General features: G+C 55.8%; 1 protein-coding gene across 1 annotated transcript; it reads left to right on the forward strand.

Annotated features, from left to right (window-relative positions):
* The first annotated feature begins 3,933 nt into the window (after positions 1-3,933).
* MLYCD (malonyl-CoA decarboxylase) lies at positions 3,934-18,630 on the forward strand. The gene is made up of 5 exons (XM_007082888.3): positions 3,934-4,470; positions 11,734-11,846; positions 12,701-12,857; positions 15,452-15,601; positions 17,387-18,630. The coding sequence occupies exons 1-5, from the start codon at positions 3,934-3,936 to the stop codon at positions 17,918-17,920; spliced, it is 1,491 nt and encodes a 496-aa protein (XP_007082950.3). The 3' UTR covers positions 17,921-18,630.
* The last annotated feature ends 1,975 nt before the right edge of the window (positions 18,631-20,605 follow it).

The raw sequence follows: 20,605 nt of genomic DNA on the forward strand, positions 1-20,605 counted from the left end.
GGCTCCACTCCTCTCTCCCTTGAACAACAGATACTGTGTTTTCATTGAAGTGAAATGAAGTCACATCTTAGTGATAATGCCTCCAGCCTTTGGGGGTGGGGGACGCGGCTTGGTGTGTTATATTCCTTCCATAAAGGTAGTGGGTTAGGGAAACGGAGAAGGAAGAAGTGAAGGGAGTTCAGAGCCTGACTTCCTAGAGGACAAAACAAATCTCTCGTAGTAACTGTGGCTATTGGGGCACCCGGGTGGCTCAGCCGGTTAAGCCTCCGACTTCGGCTCAGGTCATGATCTCACAGTTCGTGGGTTCGAGCCCCGCATCGGCCTCTGTGCTGACAGTGTGGAGCCTGGTTGGGATGCCCTCTGTCTCTCTCTGTCTCTCTCTCTCTGCCCTCCCCCTCCCTCAAAATACATAAATAAATAAATAAAAATAACTGTGACTGTTGGAAAATCATTTCAAAAGAAAATGTGTTTTTATCATCCTGGCATTTGCTCAAGGATGTGGCTTTGGGTCAGCCAGCCCCCCAGCCCTGCCCGCACTCCGCCCCCCGCCCCAGCTGCGTCTCCCCACACCTATTTCAGGATCCCAGGAAGAAGCTGCACAGGAATCACAGGGTCTCAGAGTCATGGGGAGATAATCCTGCCCCGGGGTCAGGGGGTCAACACACTGCTTCCTTTTGGACCCCTGCAAATAGACAGCCACCCCAGAGCATGTCGGTCTCAGTAACTCACAACACTTGACTTCATTCATTTACTTACAACAACGTAGCTAAAATGTTATTGTCTTTACTGCCTGCTCTATGCTTGAAGGGAATTGTTTCAGTTAACCCCCACAAGGCTGTGAGATAGGTATTGCTGTCATCTACATCTCTCAGGTGTGGAAATAGCCTTTAGAAAGTGGCAAAACCTACTACCGGTGAGGAAACTGATCAGGCCCAGGACACATGCTCACAGCCTCCTGCTGACTTCAGAGCCGGTGTTGCTCTCCCGCCTGCCTTGCTTGCCTCTGCAAATGTGGCTGCTCCAACAGTCCCCGTCACAATCCCCCAGTCTCTTACTGGCCAAAAGACTCTAGAGCAGGATTTTTGAAGCTGAGTCCCAGCCACCGTCAGAGATGGTTCTCTGCGTCTCCTCACCTGCGTCTCCTTCGTGGGGCCCGATATCGTCCTGGACCCTGCGCCTGTCTCCTGGTCCTGCTGATTGAGTGCCGGAAGTCTGATCCCCTCTGTCATCAACCCATTCAGCAGATCAGGTATTCATCAGTAAAAATTGCTGGGCCAACTTGCAACGTGGACGGATATTGCAAAGGCGCCCTCCACAGGGCTGGCACCAGGATATGCTCCCAGCAGCAAGTTAGAGGGTGCTTGTTTCCACACAGCCTAGGAGCATGGGGGTTTATCAACTTTCTGATCGTTCCAACCCGAAAAATGAAAACTGGTAGCTCAGTGGAGTTTTAACTGGCCTTTTTAAAATTATGAACGTGGTTGAGCACTTTTCATGTTTTTAAGAGCGGTTTCAATTTCTTCTCATATTCCTGATCATATCCTCTCTCCGCTTTTCTGCTGGGTTGATGGTCTTCCCACACTGCCTTCTAGTTTTTTATGTATTAGGGAAATTAGCTGTTTGTATGCAATATACCTTGCAAATATTTTTCCAAGGTAGTGTTTGTCTTTTGATCTTGTTTCTAAGCATAAGGAATTTTTATTTTATTTTAACATATTCATTTTTGAGAGAGACAGAGCATGAGCAGGGGAGGGGCAGAGAGAGAGGGAGACACAGAATCCAAAGCAGGCTCCAGGCTTTGAGCTGTCAGCACAGAGCAGGTTCAAACACACAAACCGCAAGATCATGACCTGAGCCAAATTCAGATGCTCAACCGACTGAGCCACCCAGGCGCCCCGAACTTTTAAAAAAATTTTTTTAATGTTTGTTTATTTTTGAGAGAGAGAGAGAGAGAACACAAGCGGGGAGGGGCAGAGAGAGGTGGACACAGGATCCAAAGCAGGCTCTGTGCTGATAACAGCGAGCCTGATGTGGGGCCCGAACTCATGAACCACGAGATCATGATCTGAGCCAAAGTGGGACACTCAACCAACTGAGCCACCCAGATGCCCCCAGTATAAAGAACTTTTTTAAAAATTTTATGTACTTAACTTTATCAATCTCTCTTTTATGGTCTGTGCCATGTCTCGAAGGACCTTTCTCTCTCTGATGTTACTTTACTTTTATTCCATTTTGTAAAAGTCTAACTCCTTAGGCCATCTAGAATTTATTTAATACAGTCTGAAGTTAGGCAGGGTTCTTGTGAGGATTGAGATCATGTGTTTACGTGCCAGAAGGGCAGAGGACATATAGTACGTGCTCAGTAAAGTGCTTTTATTAGCATGCAGAGGAGGGTAAAGGGCATAGCCAGTGCCTGCCCACGTCTCTCTCCTCAAAGACATATCGGGGACATCTGAGGGGCTTTAATGGGACATCAGTTACCACTGTGTGACTAAGAAAGAAAGGGGTCCTCTCTCTGGTACCCACAGATCACAAGGTGCCCTGTATATCCCCAACAAGAAAGCCCCTTCCCCAAAGCCCACTATCCACCCTCTGATCTCAGCAGGCTCTTTGATGCTGTCCTTCGTCCTTTGTACCTAGAGGAGGCTTCTCTTTTTAAAGAGCACAGTGAGCTCTTGGCTGGATTTTCTTTTGGACTCTGCTCTACTTGGCATCAGGCCCTGCAAACTCCCGCCAAACACTCACTAACCGTGGTGGAACTCTCACTCGTGTTAAGGAGAGACTGAAATAGATGTGTGTTTGGAGGCTTACAAACTGAGTGTGATTCCACCACCGCGGATACCAACAAGGCCACCGACAACTGCATTTCCTGCCCTGTCTTGTGTTTTAAGAATGGGTTCCAAAATCTACAAGTCTGGGAGCCACCAGGCCACAGAGAAATAGAAATGAGGTGGGCAGAACAACAGATGTGGCTAGAAGGGAGAGCAGGGGCTGTTGGTGAGGGCTCTGCCTGTTACGCTAAAGCAGTTGGTTTTTGAACAAGTGAATGACACGCCTAAGTGGATAATCTAGAAAGTTCACTCAGCAGCTGATGCAAAGAATCGATTGGAGGACTGAGCTTGGAAGCAAAGAGGTTACTGCAGTGGCCCCGGTGAGAAGTGACATGGGCTGTAGGAGCGGGGGGGCCAGACAGAAGGAATGCATTCAGGAGTCCAATTTGTCGTTATGTTCTCCTGTCCGTTAGACTGTAAACTCCATGAGGCACCATCGGGTCTGTCTGGCTCATTCTGTTAGCCCCGTGCCGGGGACAGGACCTGGCACATACCAGGTAGTTCATAAACACCCTGTTGAATAGATGAGTGATCAAGGACTTAGGAAGGAGGGACAGGTTGGGGACTAAGACGGTTAGGAAAGCCCCGTTTGGCGCATCCGTGAAAAGCTCTGCAGCAGGCAGCTGTAAAGCTAGGTCCCGAGCTCCGGACAGAGGAGGGCTGCGGCCGTGGGAGTCACCTGTATAATCAGACCCTGGCAACGAACTGAGAGCGCCTAGGCAGGAGGTAAGACCAAGGCTACCCTGCCAGTGAATTACCACGCAGGTTCCGTGGCTCCTCCCCAGACGTGATGGACCAGGAATCCGCAAGTGTAGCGCCTGCACGTAGCAGAGCAGGGGAGACGCAGGCAGCAGAGCAGGTGGGGCAAGAGGACAGCGGCAGGGGAGGTGACTTTGGGTGGCGAAGGGACGAGGCACGCCCGCGTCTCCGCCCCGCCGGGACCTTTGGTAACACTTGGCTCCGCGCCGCCACCCCCCCCCCCCCGCCCTCCGATTGGCCACCGTCCCGCCCGCGCCCCCAGCTTCGGCCAATGGGGACGGCGCGCGCCGGAAGCCGGAAGCCCCGCGGCGCCGGCGTCCTCAAGTAGCTGCCGTGCGGCGCCATGAGAGGCTTCTGGACCGCGCTGACGGCGCGGCGTCTCTTCCCCCTGCGGCTTCCTCCGCGGCCGCCGGGACCCCGGCTGTCGAGCGGGCCGGCGGCGGCGGAGGCGGGCGCCCTGGAGCGGGCCATGGACGAGCTGCTGCGCCGCGCAGTGCCCGCCACGCCGGCCTACGAGCTGCGCGAGAAGACGCCGGCGCCGGCCGAGGGCCAGTGCGCGGACTTCGTGAGCTTCTACGGCGGCCTGGCCGAGGCGGCCGAGCGCGCCGAGCTGCTGAGCCGCCTGGCGCGGGGCTTCGGCGTGGACCACGGCCAGGTGGCCGAGCAGAGCGCCGGCGTGCTCCAGCTGCGCCAGCAGCCGCGGGAGGCGGCCGTGCTGCTGCAGGCCGAGGACCGGCTGCGCTACGCGCTGGTGCCGCGCTACCGCGGCCTCTTCCACCACATCAGCAAGCTGGACGGCGGCGTGCGCTTCCTGGTGCGGCTGCGGGCCGACCTGCTCGAGGCGCAGGCGCTCAAGCTGGTGGAGGGGCCGCACGTCCGGGTAAGGCCTGGCCCCGGGCCGCCCCCACGCCTTGCACCAGGTCCTCGATCTTGATGGCCCTCCCCGGAGAGTCCTCACCTGCCCCTGCAGCCCCAAACACTCCACCTCCCCCAGCCCGAAGCCGCGCACACTTTGCCCAGAGTTACAGCCCCCTGAACCCCTGCCCCGTCCCCTTCCTTCCCAGGCTTTCTGAATCCCTGCCTGGTTCCAGTGTTGACCGTGTAGTGTTTACTAGAAACTCAGCACCGCCTGCCTTTAACGTGACTGTCACTCCTCCTTCCTGGTTAGTGTGCTCTACGAAGTCTCTTTTTTTACTCTTTTAGCTGGGAGTTTCCTGTATGTGGTATACTTGAACCAGTACTAAACTGAGCATCACGTAGCCTCCAAAAACCCAGGTGGTGTCGGCACACGTTAGCTGCACACTCATTCTGTGTGTAAGCCTCGTCTATAAGAAACCCTTTGGAACACACAAAGATGATGTCTCTGGGCTCTGCCGCCTGGCTGGGCAGGACGTTTCACTTTCCTGAGTTCAGCCCTGAAATGTGATGATTCCAAGTTGAGTACTTGAGTAATCAGGTGCGTAGCACAGTGGGCTCATGTTGGATGCAAGTAAATACCGTAGGATTTAAATAACGACACGAAAGATCTCCGATAGGCGAATATAGTGCTCTTATACTATTGGTATTAAATACGAAAGGACCACTAACCTGCCCTTTTAGTGAACAACGACCAAAAAATGATGTAAATGTTGCAAGAAGCGTCTGATGTTCAGAACTTTTTAAGGTGCAGTTGGCTTTAAAAAATTGAGCAGTTGATCGGTTATGTCCTAATTCACTTAGAACTCTAACACTGGCACAGTAATTTTCATGTTCACTGCCTTATTCTTACGTGGGTTAAGGAGACAGACACTGAGGTGGGGAAACTTGACCAAGAACTTAGAGCAAATAGATACGTCTCCAATCACCTACGCACATCTTAAGTCTGGGGTTCTTCGTAGTAGGCTTTATAACCACGTCCTGCTGCAGGAGTTACAGTGTTCGCGAAAGACTTTATGTGCGAAAGATCGTGTATCGTTAAGGATGGGGTTCGTTTCAGTGATAATAGTGCTGTGATTTGATTACTCGTGATGGCTGCTTAACTGATAATGCCAAGATCCGAATTGGTCATGATTCTGGCTCAAGCCCGGTCTGAATGGCCGAGACTGTGTTCGACACACCGTGTACATTCCCATCTGCTTGGGTCTAGTCTTCAATCCAAGCATACTTTATTCTTTTCTTGAAGCAGGGACCAGCGCTCCATGGTGGTTTTTCTGAAACTTGATTCTTACTGCCTAGGAGACTGAAGAGTTGGGTAGCATGTCGCCTGTCCCAGAATGAAATCATTTACCTGTCTGTCCATCCATCTGTGTGACTTGTGACCACTGGACATGGTCTTGGCACTAAGGTCACTCGGTCCAGAAGCTTCCACTCTAGTACGGGAAGAGTTAGCAGCAGTCACGGTGGATGGTAGGTGCTTCTCATGCACTTGCTCGTTTGCCAGCAAGCCATAGGGACCTGTTGTACAGAGGAAATGATTAAAGCTTGTCAAAGTCAAGTGCAGTGCCCAGGGTGCAGAGCCGGAACTCGAGCCCCGTCCTCATGACTCCCGAATTGTGTACTTGGTGGGTACACGTCGATACACGAGAATACATTAGTATTCTCTGGTTGAGACTGCATTTGCTCTTTCCAAGAGTAAACGTACAAACTTCTGTCTCATGACTAACCTCAGTGCTCATCTTTCTCTGACACCACAAGTCGGTCTTTACTCCCTTGAAGGCCGGAAGGACCAACATTTAATGTCTTTCTTCCGGCATTTTTGGTTCACGCCAAACCACCCTGGACATTGCCAGCCGTACCGTCCATTTCTCGCCCCCTCCACAGAACCTCTCTGCGGCCACGCCGGCTCTTTGACGGAAAGTTCCTGAACACACATTCCTCCGCCATTCTTGCCTGGGAAGCCCGTTAGAGTAGGAGCTGCTCATCACTGAGCCTTTCCAACACTCCAGTGCAAGGTGGCCTTACCTGGTCTGGCGGTTCACAGGCTACGTTATTATTTGTGCACCTCACCTGCATTTTGTACCTTAACCACAGAATGTAGCGTCTGAGATGGATTACTCCGCCAACCCTCCCCCACCCCAACTAGATAATCAGCCCCTTGAAGACCGGGAGCCTTGTCTTCAACGTCTAGCACAGCAAAATGCTGGATGATGCATGAGACGAGACTCCCAGGTCCCCCGCCACAAGAGCAGGTCAGCACATACTGCTCCCAAGTGTCTTGACATCAGACCATTCCACACAGAGCCTTGAGCCTGGAGGGAAGCCCAGAGGGCTCGGAAGGCTTCTGCACGGCCAACGGAGGCGTTGTGTCAGACACTTGGACTGCCGATTTCAGGGTGTTGGCCCCAGTGATTTCTCAGGTCCCATCCGGTTCTGAGTCCTCCGATTCTGTGAGATGTTAACTGAATGTGCCCATGCCTTTGCTCTTCCCCACACGAGAAAAGGTGGCCGTCGTGCAGGCTGGAAGGTGGCAGCTGGAAGCTGTGACGTTGAGACTTGTTTGGGGGAGAGGGGCGTGCTCCGGGGAGAGCCCAAGCTGGCAGCGACACCGGGCCCTCCGGGGTTCAGGCTTCCTTTGTTTTTTCAACCAAGGCTGTGCACGCGCAGACGAAACATTGCATACCCACAGGCAGAAAGTCGTGTGGAGTAAAGATCTTTCTTGAACAGAGGATGACGACCGTAGCCTGACCTCTGCCTCCGCGTGTGGTCTGGACACACTGGCTACAAGACGCCTCTCTCTTCCAGGTGCCGAGTCACTCCTCTTGCCTGAAAATTCTGGCCTCGTATCTAGTGCATGTCACCGTTAGTGCCGAATCCATGGGTTTCCTTCTCCCGTGTCCCACATAGCCACGTAACAGTTTCCTCAACCCCTGTCACTTAAGTCGTTCAGAGAATCATTTTTTCTGTCCCTAGAAAATGTCGCTGGGATCCGGCCTTGTACTCCATCGCCAGAATCACTTAATGTGTGTACCGCGCTTTGACTCCCGTTTCTCCTCCCACTTTCTGGATTTTGCATCCAAGCTGATGAGGCGACGCAGCTAGAACTTTCTGCTTTTAGGAATACGCTGTCAGAAAGTACTGGAAGTTTGGCACGCGAAGCTTTAAGGCAGGAGTCTCGGGCGCCAGGGGCCTGGGGTGCCCCGTGATGCTGGGGGAGCAGGGAGCTTGCTCCCCCCGTGCCTCAGATCGTGGCACCCTTCACCGTGGGCACACAGCACCTCACCACAGCTGTGCTGCTCCCCGGCACCTGCTGACTTCCGGACACGCTAGAGGAAGTCACGTGAACACGCTCCACTTGCCGTGCGGGCTGCTACGGACTCAGCCCCGAGCGTTTACCCCGGGATGTGTGTCTGCCACACGCTCTTGGGTGCTGAGTCCTGTAGGTCGCCGTGGCATTTTCAGGAGAGCCAGCTAGTGTGAGGCCCACGGCCATGCACTGGGTACAGTCGTGGTTTCTGGTGGTTTTAGCCCCTTGGCCGTGCGCCGACGTGAGAGGTTGCGCCGGCGGCTGCTACGCTCCAGGTCAGCCTGCTTCTCTTCCAGGAAATGCTGTGAGGGTTGTTCAGCTTTGCTAAAAATAAGGTTTACAGACGCGGGCACGGTTTGTCCGGCTCTTGGTCTCTGCCCGGGGGTTGTGATTACCGGACGTCGGGCTGTGAGGATCAGCGCACGCCTGCTGTGTGTGTGGTCTAGACGCTTTTTGATTTTCTCCGGAGGCGTCTCCGAAGGCCTCTTGGGGTTGAAGAGTGCAGTTTCTCAGGGAGAAAGTCCCCCGTGAGGCCGAGTTGAGTCCATATTCTAGAAGGTCTGAGCACTGTCCAGCAGTTTGGGGACACCGGAGGGAAGTTGGCATTTAGAAAACCAAAGGGTTTCCTGATGGCGGTTTGAGCGGAGAAATTCCAGTGGGGTGAAAGGTGTGCAGGCCTTGACGGTGGGGAGGGGGCTAAACTCGTGCCGGACGGGCCAGCGTCCCCACCGTTGCGATGTCGGGCCGCACCGGACACCTTGTCGTCCGGCCTCTTTTAGTGACACGTCCTGCTTTTCAGTGAACACAGAGGTCCTTGTTGGCTCTCCTAAATTCTGTGCTTAGCTAAACTAAAAAGGACCTTATTTGTAGTTCATCAAGGCTGCCCCAGTCCCCTGGGGTGGTGTGTGGGGGGGGGAGCCTCTGTCAGTTGGAATCAGACCTAAAATGTCTTCGCTGTGGCCCTGTGACCCTGTCCTGTGCTTCGGGCCCGCTTGCCCAGCTCAGGGCTTCCGAGCAGTGAAAACTAGCTTTTCTCCACATTCCAGACATCGGGAGATCTTGATAGCCAAAAACTCCAGAAGAGAGGGTGGGGGACCGCTTTTTCTCTGCCAGAAGGGGAGGCTGGCTGGCCTTCCGCTCAGTGTCCTCCAAGATAACAGGCGTTGGCGGGTCCGGAAGACTGAGCCCACGCTGACTGGCATCCCCGGCAGTTGTGAGTGGGAGTCTTGGATCGAACACCTGACAACTGATGGCTGAATTGATGAGCGAGAAGCCTAGGCAGTTTCTCTCCCTCCTGCTGTCGGTGATCCCACAGCCTTCGGGCCGCTGGTGCCTTCCAGCAGGGACAGCTGCGGCCTATGGGCGCTGAGCCTGGGGACGTGTGCCCTTTCACCTAGATTCCCAGCTCTCATGTAGCAGTGTCACATTTCATAGCCGTCGGTAGCCCGAAATAGAACGAAGAGACCTTGGAGGGCGAGCTCTCATCAGCCAAGCCATTTCTTTCATAATTAATCCTGAATCGATACCGAAGCCAGGCATGTCCCACACTCTCCTGTTAGGGATGCGCTGGAGATGCCCGCACATCCTCCATGGAGTTCGGCCGATCCAGTCCCAACCGTCCAGTGTGGAGGTTCCCAGTCCGGCGTCTGTGAGCCTCCGGGGATGATCCATAGATGAGTTTCACAGGCATCCACGATTCCCAGGAAACTGGGTGCAAAAATTGAGGAATGTATGTGCATTTTTCTGGGGAGCACGTCCGTGGTTTTTAGCAAGCACTCGAGCACGCGAGGACCCCGGGAAGTTTAAGAACCGCTGTGATCCAGTGCGGTGAATACAGTTGTATGAGCAGCCGTCTGTATGCCTGGCCCTTGGCCTCTCTTGGCCTCCCTTCCTGCCCCTTCATCCTCTCCACTGTCTAGTCTGTCTCCCCTTTTTCGTTTGACATCAGTCTGTTAACCGTCCTCCACATGGGAGAGCCCGCTGAATGCCTGTGGACCCAGTGGTGTGGCGTCAAAGCCACCTCTGCCCTCACCGAGCGTGGAGCTGAGGGAGGGAGACCGGGTTATGGAATTCAGAGTTAAAGAGAATCGCAAAGGGCATCTGGTCCAACCATTAAATCCTTAGAACGGCTCCGCCAAATCCTTGTAAACCCTGCCCTTGGTCCCCGCTCATGGTGATGTTCACTCTCCCCGGATAGCATCTCTGGTCAACCCTGGCTATTCCAGACTTCTCCTTTACATTAAATTCGGTCCAAGTCTATCTGTCCGTGACTCCCCCTTGTTGGTCCTATATTTACCTCCCTCTTCGCCCCCATGGGGTCCCACAGAACAAATCGGTGGCTGGTTCTGTGCCCCAGGCCTTAAATATTTAAAGAGGGATCTTACTTCATCCTGAAAGCTTTTCAGAGCCACCAACCCTTTATTTTACTTACTTCAAGCTTATCCTCCAGTGACACAGTTGTGAGTCCTTTCATTTATCAGGGAATAAAATGTGAACATTTTTACAGCTTTTGCGGTGGTAGCTCTCTGTCAATTCTGTACTGGATATACTGAGATGTATGTTATTATTCAGTAACATTCAGTGTATCTGTTAGTATGTAGTTCATCTGTGAATAACAGAGACCCGAAATAATGGTGGTTTGAATAAGACAGAAGTCTGTCTCTCATGTAAAAGTCTGGAGAGGAGATAGACACCCCAGGGCTGATTCTGTTCTGTGATGCCCTCAGTTGACCCAGACTTCCGTCTGTTGTTCTCCCCGAAAAACCTTCCTCCCCCAAAGTTACCTCATGGCCCAGGATGGCTGCTCCAGCTCTAGCCATCACATCACCTTCCAGGCTGTGGTGAGAGGAACAAAGAAAAGATGAGCAAAGGGCATGCTCCTGCCATGTTTACTTCTGCTTACATCTGTTTGGCCAGGACTCGCTCTTTTGACTGCCCCTGGCTGCAGTGTGATCTTGAACCTGGACAGCCATGTGCCTGCCTAAAGCATAAGACTTTTGTCGATTTGGAAGGAAAGGAAACAGTTGTTGAGGAACAACCAGCCGTGTCTGGGGCCCCGGCATCCTCTCGCTCTAGCCGTCAGGAAGCCTATTGTGGTTACATGTTCAGTGCGTTCACAGTGGGCTACACCGAGCTGGGTCTGCCCCTGCGCCCTTGCCTTACCCTGGGTGCCTCTGGTTCCATTCTTGCTTGAAAGGTTTCTGGGCGCACGTGTCTTGGGTGGTAAAGTTGGCTCCTCACTTCCAGAAGTAGATTAGGTGTAATCAGTGAAGTGAACTTAGAATAATTTCATCACATCTAAAGCCACCGATTGCCGGACACACTCTATTCTATGTCCCACTAAGGTAGAAAAAAACGCTACGAGTGAAGCGGCGACCCCGCCATCGTTTGCAAGATGAATCCCGACTTCAGAGACGTTATGATAGGAAAACGCGCACCTTTGAGTTGACGGATATGGTGCCCGGACCCCCAGTGCTTGCCCCTCTCAGGAAACAAGAGACGTTTGGGCACGTCCCAGAATGTTCCCGAGAGGGGGATGTCCTGATCCCTGCGCCCCCCGTGTTAGCGTTCCCTTCATGGCGCACCAGCCGTCGCTCTGTCGACTTCACGAGTTCCGGTCGCGTTCACTGTGGTGCGTGAGCTGGAACACGCCGTCCGATCGGGCAGCTTCGCTCAGATCGAAAGCTCCCGCTGAGGTCTTACTGACGGGGGTGGCCGGGCGGGGCGAGAGCCGGGTGCCGGCCACCTGGGTGGGGTGAGTCCCGCGGAGCTGTCACCGAGGAAGCCGTTGGGGGAAGCGCCCCGCGGTCTGCTTTCGCGTCCCTCTTGCCTGCTTGATCCCCCCGTGTCGGCTGGTGGTGGCACAGAGGCGGGCTGGCCGGCCTGTCCCCAGAAGCCAGCACCCTGTGTTCTCCCTTTCAGGAGATGAACGGAGTGCTGAAGGGCATGCTCTCAGAGTGGTTCTCTTCGGGGTTCCTGAGCCTGGAACGGGTCACCTGGCACTCGCCGTGTGAGGTCCTGCAGAAAATCAGCGAGTAAGTATTCAAGTTGTCACTTTTCCCGAACAGGAGCTGAAAGCCGGCCTCTGTCCGCGAGCGCTGTGGCCCAGGCACAACGTGTGTGGCCCATGGTCAAGTGCACGGCCCGCCTCTCCCCACACCCCATTCTCCGAGACACAGGGTCCCGCTGGGCCGACTCCTGGCGTTAGTGACCCCAACGGCATCTGCCTCCCGTAGTTGTGACAGCACCTCCCTGGCGTAAGTCTCTGGATGGGCTGTGTGGGGCGTGGTCCCCGCGTGCCCAGGACACGGCGAAGCCCGAGCGGTCCCCACGGACAGGAGCCGCTCTTCCCTCGCGGGTCTTGGTGCCCGTGCCGTCTTATAGACACTGAGGCTCGCGAAAGGTTGCGCTTTGAAGCGTGACAAACCCGAGGGGCTCCCATTTGACACGTTGCAAACAGCGCGTGGCTGACGAGGCCGCTGGACAACCCGGGCTGCGTGTTTGCAGCACGGACTTCACGCCGCAGACTCGGAGGAGAGAGCGGCCGGGAGGCGCAAGCATCCTCAGGTTACCCGTGTCAGGATCTGCTTCCGGGGCCTGCAAACTAGCCTTAAGGCCAGGTGTTAAGAAGTGGGGGGCAGTCTGTGGGTCCGAGGGTCGTTAGCTGCTCTTCTTCTCAGCCAGCGCTGTTTCACATTAAAACGGTTTTCTTTGAATTTTCCTGGCAGGTCTGTTGAAGCTGCATGCGAAGGACGTATGGACTGTAGTGAGGACTGGGCCTCACTGAGCGAGCCGCCGAGGCTCCCTTGGCAGTACGCACAGGAATCGGCAGTGGTTGCTTGCCTTGCGAGCTGTCCCCCGGACTTACTTCTTTCTGACTTTCCCCCAGGTCTGAGGCCGTGCATCCTGTGAAAAACTGGATGGATATGAAACGACGCGTCGGGCCTTACAGGAGGTGTTACTTCTTTTCTCACTGTGCGAGCCCCGAGGAGCCCTTGGTCGTGCTGCACGTGGCGCTGACCAACGAGATCTCCAGCAACATCCAGGTACCCGCGGACGGCCGGCTCAGGGCCGCGTCGCAGAGTCCCTGACGCTGTTTTAAATGTGGTTGTGTCCCCCCCACTCGTGAAGTAGATTGCCCCAGGCATCTGTGGAGTTTTGAATCGGCTAGAGAAAGTCTCCCAGTCTGTGGCTACAGAGTGTAGACACGTCGTGTATAGACAGTTCCAGAACAAGGATGACACTCCTCTGGGGACATCGACCTGCAGCTAAGACGTGGCTAAGGAAGAAAGGGTGCACCCTTCAACACTTTAGTGGTCGTTAAGGGGCCCCGGGGCCGGGTTTCAAGACCCGTGACTAAAACACTGAAAATCAGACCGTGCGGCGTGCCTGATGTGGGCCCAGAGCTCGGCCCGGGGAGCCGAGGAGACGGGACCCTGTTTGGCAGGCGCTGCCTGCTCTGAGGTGGACGGGAAGGTGCAGATCCTTCCTGCCGGGGCTGGAGAATAACCAGTGCGGGGGCTGGAGCAGGGACTTGACCACGGGGAGGGTGAAGCAGGCGAGGGAGCGGAGACCCGGGGGCACTTGGGGCTTGTCAGAACCCGAGGCACGGTGGGCTGCGGCTCTGGGTCCGGGATGGCCGGTCCGGAAGCTGGAAAGATGATACCCGATCCCAGGATGGGCATCCAGGCAGCCTTTCACGGTATCAGAAGGTGGAGAGACCAAGCAGGGCCAGCGGGCGGGTGTTCTTGACCTCCACGGAGAAAGTCCCTTGTGAATTTTGCGTCTGCGGGACCCGCACGCGCTGGAAGCTGCCGCAGCCTCTCTGAGGGCAGTTTGGCGATGTCTGTCGACATAGAAGACGTGCGTTGTGTGCGACCTACAATCTCCACCCTGGGGAGTTCTCCCCACGTGATGCTCGGACCTGGGAGCGTGGACGGTTGCTCACTGTCCGGGTCTTGAACGGCCGGAAGTTCAGGCTCCAGACCGGCATGTTCAGTGTGCGCTTAAGCATATAGGGATCGCGCGTTTGCTGGGTGCCCGTCAGCTCATGAGCCATGTCCCCGCGTCCCTGCTCGTGCCACCCTGGGCATTCAGCGTTTCTCCTGTTATTGTCCTCGTGGACACGAGGAGACTGAGGCTTAGGGTAACTTGGGAGATCTGCCCACAATCCCAGTACCAGTAAGGGTGAGACCGGGGTTCCACCCCAGCGCTCAGGGCGTGGGAGAATGGGGCGCGTGGGCGCGGGGAGAGCGCGCGTGCGCAGGGTGTGTGTGTGTGTGTGTTGAAGTGTGCACGCACCTACGCCAATGGGACAGACTGGAAGGTGTTCACCGGAAGGTTAACAGCAGGACTTGGTTTGGGAATAACTTGTGATTTCTTCCTCACGCGTACACGTTTTGCCTCGTTGACATCATGCAGTCTCTTGTGTAACCAAAGAAAGATTCGTTTGTGTTTTGAAAACTTTAAAAAAAAGGCTTGCTGGAACATTTTGAGCAAGGAACACAAGGTAACCTGCAGCATTCCAGAAAGACAGCGGAGGCGACCTCACACGGTGAAGAGTAGGCATGAGGCAGAGGTGCATCCTGACCCAGGTGGCACCGAGCTGTCAGAGCGCGGCCCCGGGGGGTGTCCCTGGCCCTTTGTCCCCATCCACCCCGCCTTCCTACAGCAGCGGCGTTCTTAGCTCTTCAGAAGCCACAGGAAAGACCCTTTGAGCATCTCCAGGGGGTGAAAGCTCGAGGATGTCGTCCCCCGGGGGACACGCGCAGACCCGCACATTCCACACACAATTTCACAAAGCTCGTGGACTCCCAGACTTCGTGGAGGGAACACCCCCGCTGCCAGAATCGGGTGTCACTGATGGAAGTTAGCAGCTTAAATGCGTTCTGGGAAGCAAGCTGGTGCACCTGCCTCGAAGCAAACTGGAGGTCCCCGCCTGCCGTTCCACTGTTGTCCGGTGACCTTCAGAGTGTTGAGGTTCAGAAAACCACACCCAGAACTCAGAGCTAATAAAGTCAGCCTTGGCTAAGGGACTTCCCAGTAGGAGTCTCTCTGCATTACTTCGTGTGTGTGTCTGTACGGATGTGTGTTTTCCCCAAGGAAAAACAAGGACGTAGCACAAAATCAAAAGGGTACGGAAAGGTGAACTTGCTGAGAGAAAGACTTTATGGGATTGCGTATGGCCTGTTGAGAAATCTGAAAGCCCAGAGTTCAGAGACAAGGAGCAAGAATGACTGCAGGGTAGAACGGTCAGGCCCACGCAGGGCAGCCACGGAGAGGGAGGCGCTGGCCTCCCAGCCGGGTCGGCGGGTTACGTCTGGTGCTGGCGGGGAGGAGGTTCATCCGTCTCTGACCGCACAGAGGCCCGGAAAAGGCAAAGGGAACATGCATTGCTTGGTGAGAAGTTCGTTGCGATAGAAACAGTGCAGGGGGAGCAAACAACCCAGGGAGGCCGTGCGTTGCCGCCTCTGGAGAGGTCTCAAACCGGAACAGGCCGTGGGTCTCGAGAGCCGAGGCCCTGAACAGGGCCGAGGTCTCCGGGCTCCCATCTTCACTGGCTTCTCCCGGCCCCAAGAGGTAGGACAGGCGTGGGAAGCGGGGGGCCCAAGCCCACCATGACCACCGTGGTGTTTTCCAGGCCATAGTGAAGGAGTGTCCCCCGTCGGAGACGGAGGAGGGGAGCCAGATCTCTGCGGCCATCTTCTACTCCATCAGCCTGACGCAGCCCGGACTGCAGGGGGTAGAGCTGGGCACCTTCCTCGTCAAGCGAGTGCTCAAGGAGCTGCAGGTGGGAACGGTGTGGGGGCAGGGGGTGTCAGCCCCTGGGGACGGGGGACGAGAGGGGATCTAGAGGGAGGTAGGAGAGGTGGAAAGGGCCAGATGGCCCTTGGCACGTTCTAGGCTCCCCGAGAACACTCAGGACGGAGGTAGTGCCGAGGTTAGACCCGGCAGCTTGGGGGCAGATAGGCTGGCTGGCTTTTTTTTTTCTTTTTTTCTTTTTTTTGGTAATAACTTCTGTCCGTTACCCTGGGAAAAGCCCCTCGCCATCCTACAGCAGAAACGCTCAGGTTCTGTCTGGGTCTAGCTTTTTGAAACTCTCTCCTAAGGGGCTTGAGTGAACCGCCATGGGCAGAATCTAATTAAAGGTAAAATAATTAGGTGGCTAATAATTGGCTCTGAGAGTGGTGTCCTCCTATTTGTGTGGTTTCAGCAGTGTCGCTGCAGCAGAAACCCTTCCGTGGAGAACGACAGAGTGGAATTAAAACATCAGCGTGCTTTGCATTAAATTCATAATCAATGTTAAATCTGAGAACTCAGGGTTCAGCAGGGATCAGCTTCATTAGAATCACTCTCTGTCACTTCTTCCCTGGAGGCGATAAGGAGCCACATCTAATTAATTTAAGTTTCTTCTTTCCTTCTTCTTTGCTGAGGTGTTGATGAATGGGGTGGGGGGCGGGGGCGTATCGGTGAGAAAGGCAGAGTCAGAGGTTCACCCGCAGAGTCGATTTCTGAATCGGTCAGATTTGGCCCCTCAGCCCAGTAGCCATCCTGCTGGCTGGTCACAGCACCCCGCCGCGAGCCAGAAAGTCACCAGAGAGAATCCCAAAAAGCCGTGTCACTCTTTTGCACGAGAGTGTTCATCGCGGTTTATAAAGGCAGACACTCGAGAGGAACACGGTTAGGAGAACCCTGGTACAGTCTTATCTTTTACTCTGTTAAGTTATGTGTTTGGATTCTGAATGAAAAGGAGAAAATTGTCACAACGTAAGTTCAGAAAGCAGGGATAGAAGTTAAATGCCTCGCCCGCGTAAAAACCGGAGAAAGACGGAGTTACACTTTATCAACCCTAGAGACTAAGTTATCTCAGACTTGTGGACTATGGTAGTTTTGGGGTTTTTTTTTTCCTTCCATCATACATTAAAAAAATTCACCTGTAGTGACCATAAATTACATTTTTAATCAGAAAATGCTGGGTTTAAAAAAAAAAAACAAACAACTTGTCCTTGAGATGTCGCTGTAATTTGAACATGAACCGTCCTGTCTGCTATGGAGAAACCCCCGGTGCCCCCCCGCCTTCTGGCCCACAGTCCACACCCACTGTGGGCTAGCTCTGCAAGCGATGATTTGTTCAGTACACGGTCCCCGGGTAAAATGGCAGGCCGGGCTGTGTGGCCACAGAGCAGTCCCCGGGAGGGGCACGGCAGACCAGACGCTCCGGAGATGCGGTCACAAGACTGCGTGCCCCGCTTCTCAGCAGCAGCCCCTGCTCATGTCGGGCCGGGCCCCTGACTGGCCATTCTGACAGGTGGCGTGGGCAGGGCAGCCGTCGTCGAGGCTCGCCTTGGGGACTCAGGGTCTCTCTAGGGCCTGGCATATGTCAGGTTCTTCATAAGTGCCCCTCGAAAGGAGAAAATGCACCCCAGAGGGCACGTGGTAAACCGCACAGCGACATGCAGCCCTTAACGGTGCGCGAATGATACGTGGAGAGGCGTTTCCGTCTCGGTGACGTGCCTGCTGAGTTACGTGTGTGTGTTCTCTCCACCTTCCCTTCCCCACCAACCGTGCCCTACAGAGAGAGTTTCCTCATCTCGGGACGTTCTCAAGTCTGTCTCCTATCCCCGGCTTCACCAAGTGGCTTCTGGGGCTCCTGAACTCACAAGCAAAGGAGCACGGGAGGAGTGAACTGCTCACAGATTCCGAATGCAGAGAAATCTCGGAGATCCTAGGCGGTCCCGTTAACGAGACCCTCAAGGTCTCGCTCAGCAGCAGCGAGTGGGTGAAGTCCGAGAAGCTGGTCAGGGTGCTGCAGGCCCCCTTGATGAGGCTCTGTGCCTGGTACTTGTACGGAGAGAAGCACCGGGGCTACGCCCTGAACCCCGTGGCAAACTTCCACCTGCAGAACGGGGCGGTGCTGTGGCGCCTCAACTGGCTGGCCGACACAAGCCTCAAGGGCGTCACCGGCTCCTGCGGCCTGATGGTCAACTACCGGTACTACCTGGAGGAGACGGCCGCCAACAGCACCAGCTACCTCTGCGCCAAGAACATCAAGGCTTCCGAGCAGGTGCTCGGCCTTGTGGCCCAGTTTCACAAGAACAGCAAACTTTAAACCTGCCCTCAAGCCATGTCTCTGACTCAGAAAAGGATAATTTTCTGGACGGGTTGGGGGGGGTTGGGGTGGCGGATTATGGATCAAAAGAGGCTTTTTTAGTAAAGCAGAGTTGAAGTGCGCTCTCCTGCCCAGAGCAGGGCCGCACCGGAAGGCTGTGTCCTAACTCCCATCGCGAGAGAGCGAAGGCGTGGTGCCTGGCGCGCGATGGGGGCTCCGGTGGACGCGGGGTGGGTGGGTGTGCTCTCCCCAGAAGAGCGGCCTGGCCCGCTGCCAGAGGGGGTGCGGTGGCACCTCCATCTTTAGAAAGGTCTAGAATCTCTGCTGGCTGTCGTCCCGCGGTGGACCGGGCAGCCTCGCGAGGACCCCGGCAGGTGGCCCGGGTGAGAGTAGATTTTCCCTCGAGCTTAGAACGTAATTCAGCCGTGGTTGTCTTAGCCGATTCTCTCCACTCGCCGCACAGGGATAGCGGGCTGTGCTCCATTTCGCTTAGATTTGGGAGCTGCTGAATGTGTGAAAATGTTCGTGACTGCACACCGTTTGCCGAGATCGCCGAGCACGCAAGGTGTGGTTGCCTGGGGCTTAAACCGGATCGGAGACGGAGATTGCGGTGCTGCAGGCTTCCAGTGATCCTCGTAGTACAGAACGGTTTTGTTCTGCGAAGCATTAAATAGGTGGTTATTTAAGACGGTGTGTGTGGTCACCTCCGAGAGCCGAGACCTCACGGGCTGGGCGGGTGCGGGTGTCCCGTGAAGGAGAGCGTGAGGACAGAGAGGCAGGGAGGGGCGGCGTCCGGGGTTGTGGGAGGGGTGCGGTATCCGTGTGTGCGTGTCCTCACTCCTGCAGACGGGTCCCCCAGCCTTCCGTGCCCTTCATCTTCCAGACCCGACCCCCGGTCCTTGTGCGTCACCTCCCACGTGGGGCTGCTGCCTGATCATGAGCGGCGTGATGGTGGTCGCCACTAGAAAGTTCTCTCTCCCTGGATCTTGGGGGCAGCATTCTGGTGCTGCTCCACTTGGCCCCCAGCTAATCTAGTGCTTGAGCTCTGGAGCCCCACCAGGCCCGGGGTCCTCGCCCTCGAGGGGCTCGGGGAGAGTTCTTCCAGAGCTGCCTGCCTGAGACCCCAACCCTGCACCCCCGCGTTTCACACCTTCTCGCATTATTTAGCCTCCTCTTGCGCAGCTTTTCAAACCAAATACACGGAAGCGGACAGGATAGCCTAATGACCCACGTGCCTGTCACCCGGCTCCTGCCACAGCCAGGGGTGGTTTTTTCTTGTCAAGCCTCTTGTCATGACTCCTCTCCGGCGCTTCGTAAGATGGGCCGGCTGGCCGGCCGGGCGGATGTGGGTGGTGCGGTGCTCTGAGCGTTGTACCCCCCCAGATTCCTACCTCGAACCCTCCCCGCCAAAGGTGATGGTATTAGGAGGTGGGGATCAGTGCCCTTAACAAGCAGCCCCACGGAGCCCCCGGCCCCTCCCACCATGTGAGGTCAGAAGACGGCCCTCCCGCAGCCGTGCTAGCACCCTGACCTTGGATCTCCAGCCTCCCCTCGGTCGGTGATCTTTTGTCACAGCAGCCCAGACGGCCTGCGATGGATGGACGCGGGTGGGTGGGTGTCCTGTCTCCGGGCGTCAGTCCAAGTCACCGAAGGGAGCGAGCCGGGCCGCCTCGTGGTGCCGCGCTGGGCCGACGCTCACCTCACACCTTGTGTGCTACGGTCTGTTCAACCCCACGGCCCCCAGGAGGGCAGAGGCGGTCTGTTCAACCCCACGGCCCCCAGGAGGGCAGAGGCGGCTCAAATGGCCCGGCTCACCACTCCCTGTGAGGGACGACCAGACCGCCCAGGTGTACATATGTCATCCTTTGCAAAATAGCCCCGCAGCGGTGGGTTCGGAGGGCTGCAGCAGGTCACTGGATCCCCGCGTCGTGAATTTACGTCCCGCTGGTCACCGCCCACCGCCCAGGTGACGTCGTTACGCGGGGGACGCGGGTGTAGGTGCTGTCTCCCGGACCTGGGCTCCAGCATGCTTGCTCTCAGGGAACCCTGGACAGCCCCTCGGACCACAGTGTCTTCCCCTGCGAAGTGCCCACAGAGGGGACAGACTCACAGCAGATGCTCAGTACGTGACTGTCCTTGGGTTCCATAGCGCGCCAGGTTCAGGCCTGAAGCTGTGCTCCGCGCCCCCCAACCATAGAGCCTGCTCTCCCTCCGTGTCCCCCACCTTCCCCTTCAGACCCCATCCGAGGAGAGGCTCTGCTCCCCTCCCCCTGAACCGCTGGTCGGAGCTCCGATACCTTCGTCTCGCTGCTTGGGGGTCTGTGCTTCAGACACCTCCCCACCTCCCCCTCCCCTGTCTCTCTCCACAAGGGGTTTGCCACAGGCTCAGTCCTCAGGTCTGCTAGAGATAGGGTTAATTCTGATTCGGGGATGCTGACGGTCTTGGGACCGACCCGCTCACACTTGCTCGTGGCCCCATCCTGTTCTGAAAGGCAGTGCGTGGCCTCACTTTCCTCGGTCTCCCCATCTGTACACGGGGGAGCCACAGCACACGGGTACGTCAGGGCTGCTGAGAAGCCCGGAGGAGGGGACCACCATCATGCTCACCTGGGTATAGGTTGCGGATCCTGTCATCCCCTTATCTGGAAATTAGAATGACGGTTTTCTGGCTTCTGTTGACAATTT

The sequence above is a fragment of the Panthera tigris genome, chromosome E2 (genome assembly GCF_018350195.1).
Source record: "Panthera tigris isolate Pti1 chromosome E2, P.tigris_Pti1_mat1.1, whole genome shotgun sequence".
NCBI classification, from domain to species: domain Eukaryota; kingdom Metazoa; phylum Chordata; class Mammalia; order Carnivora; family Felidae; genus Panthera; species Panthera tigris.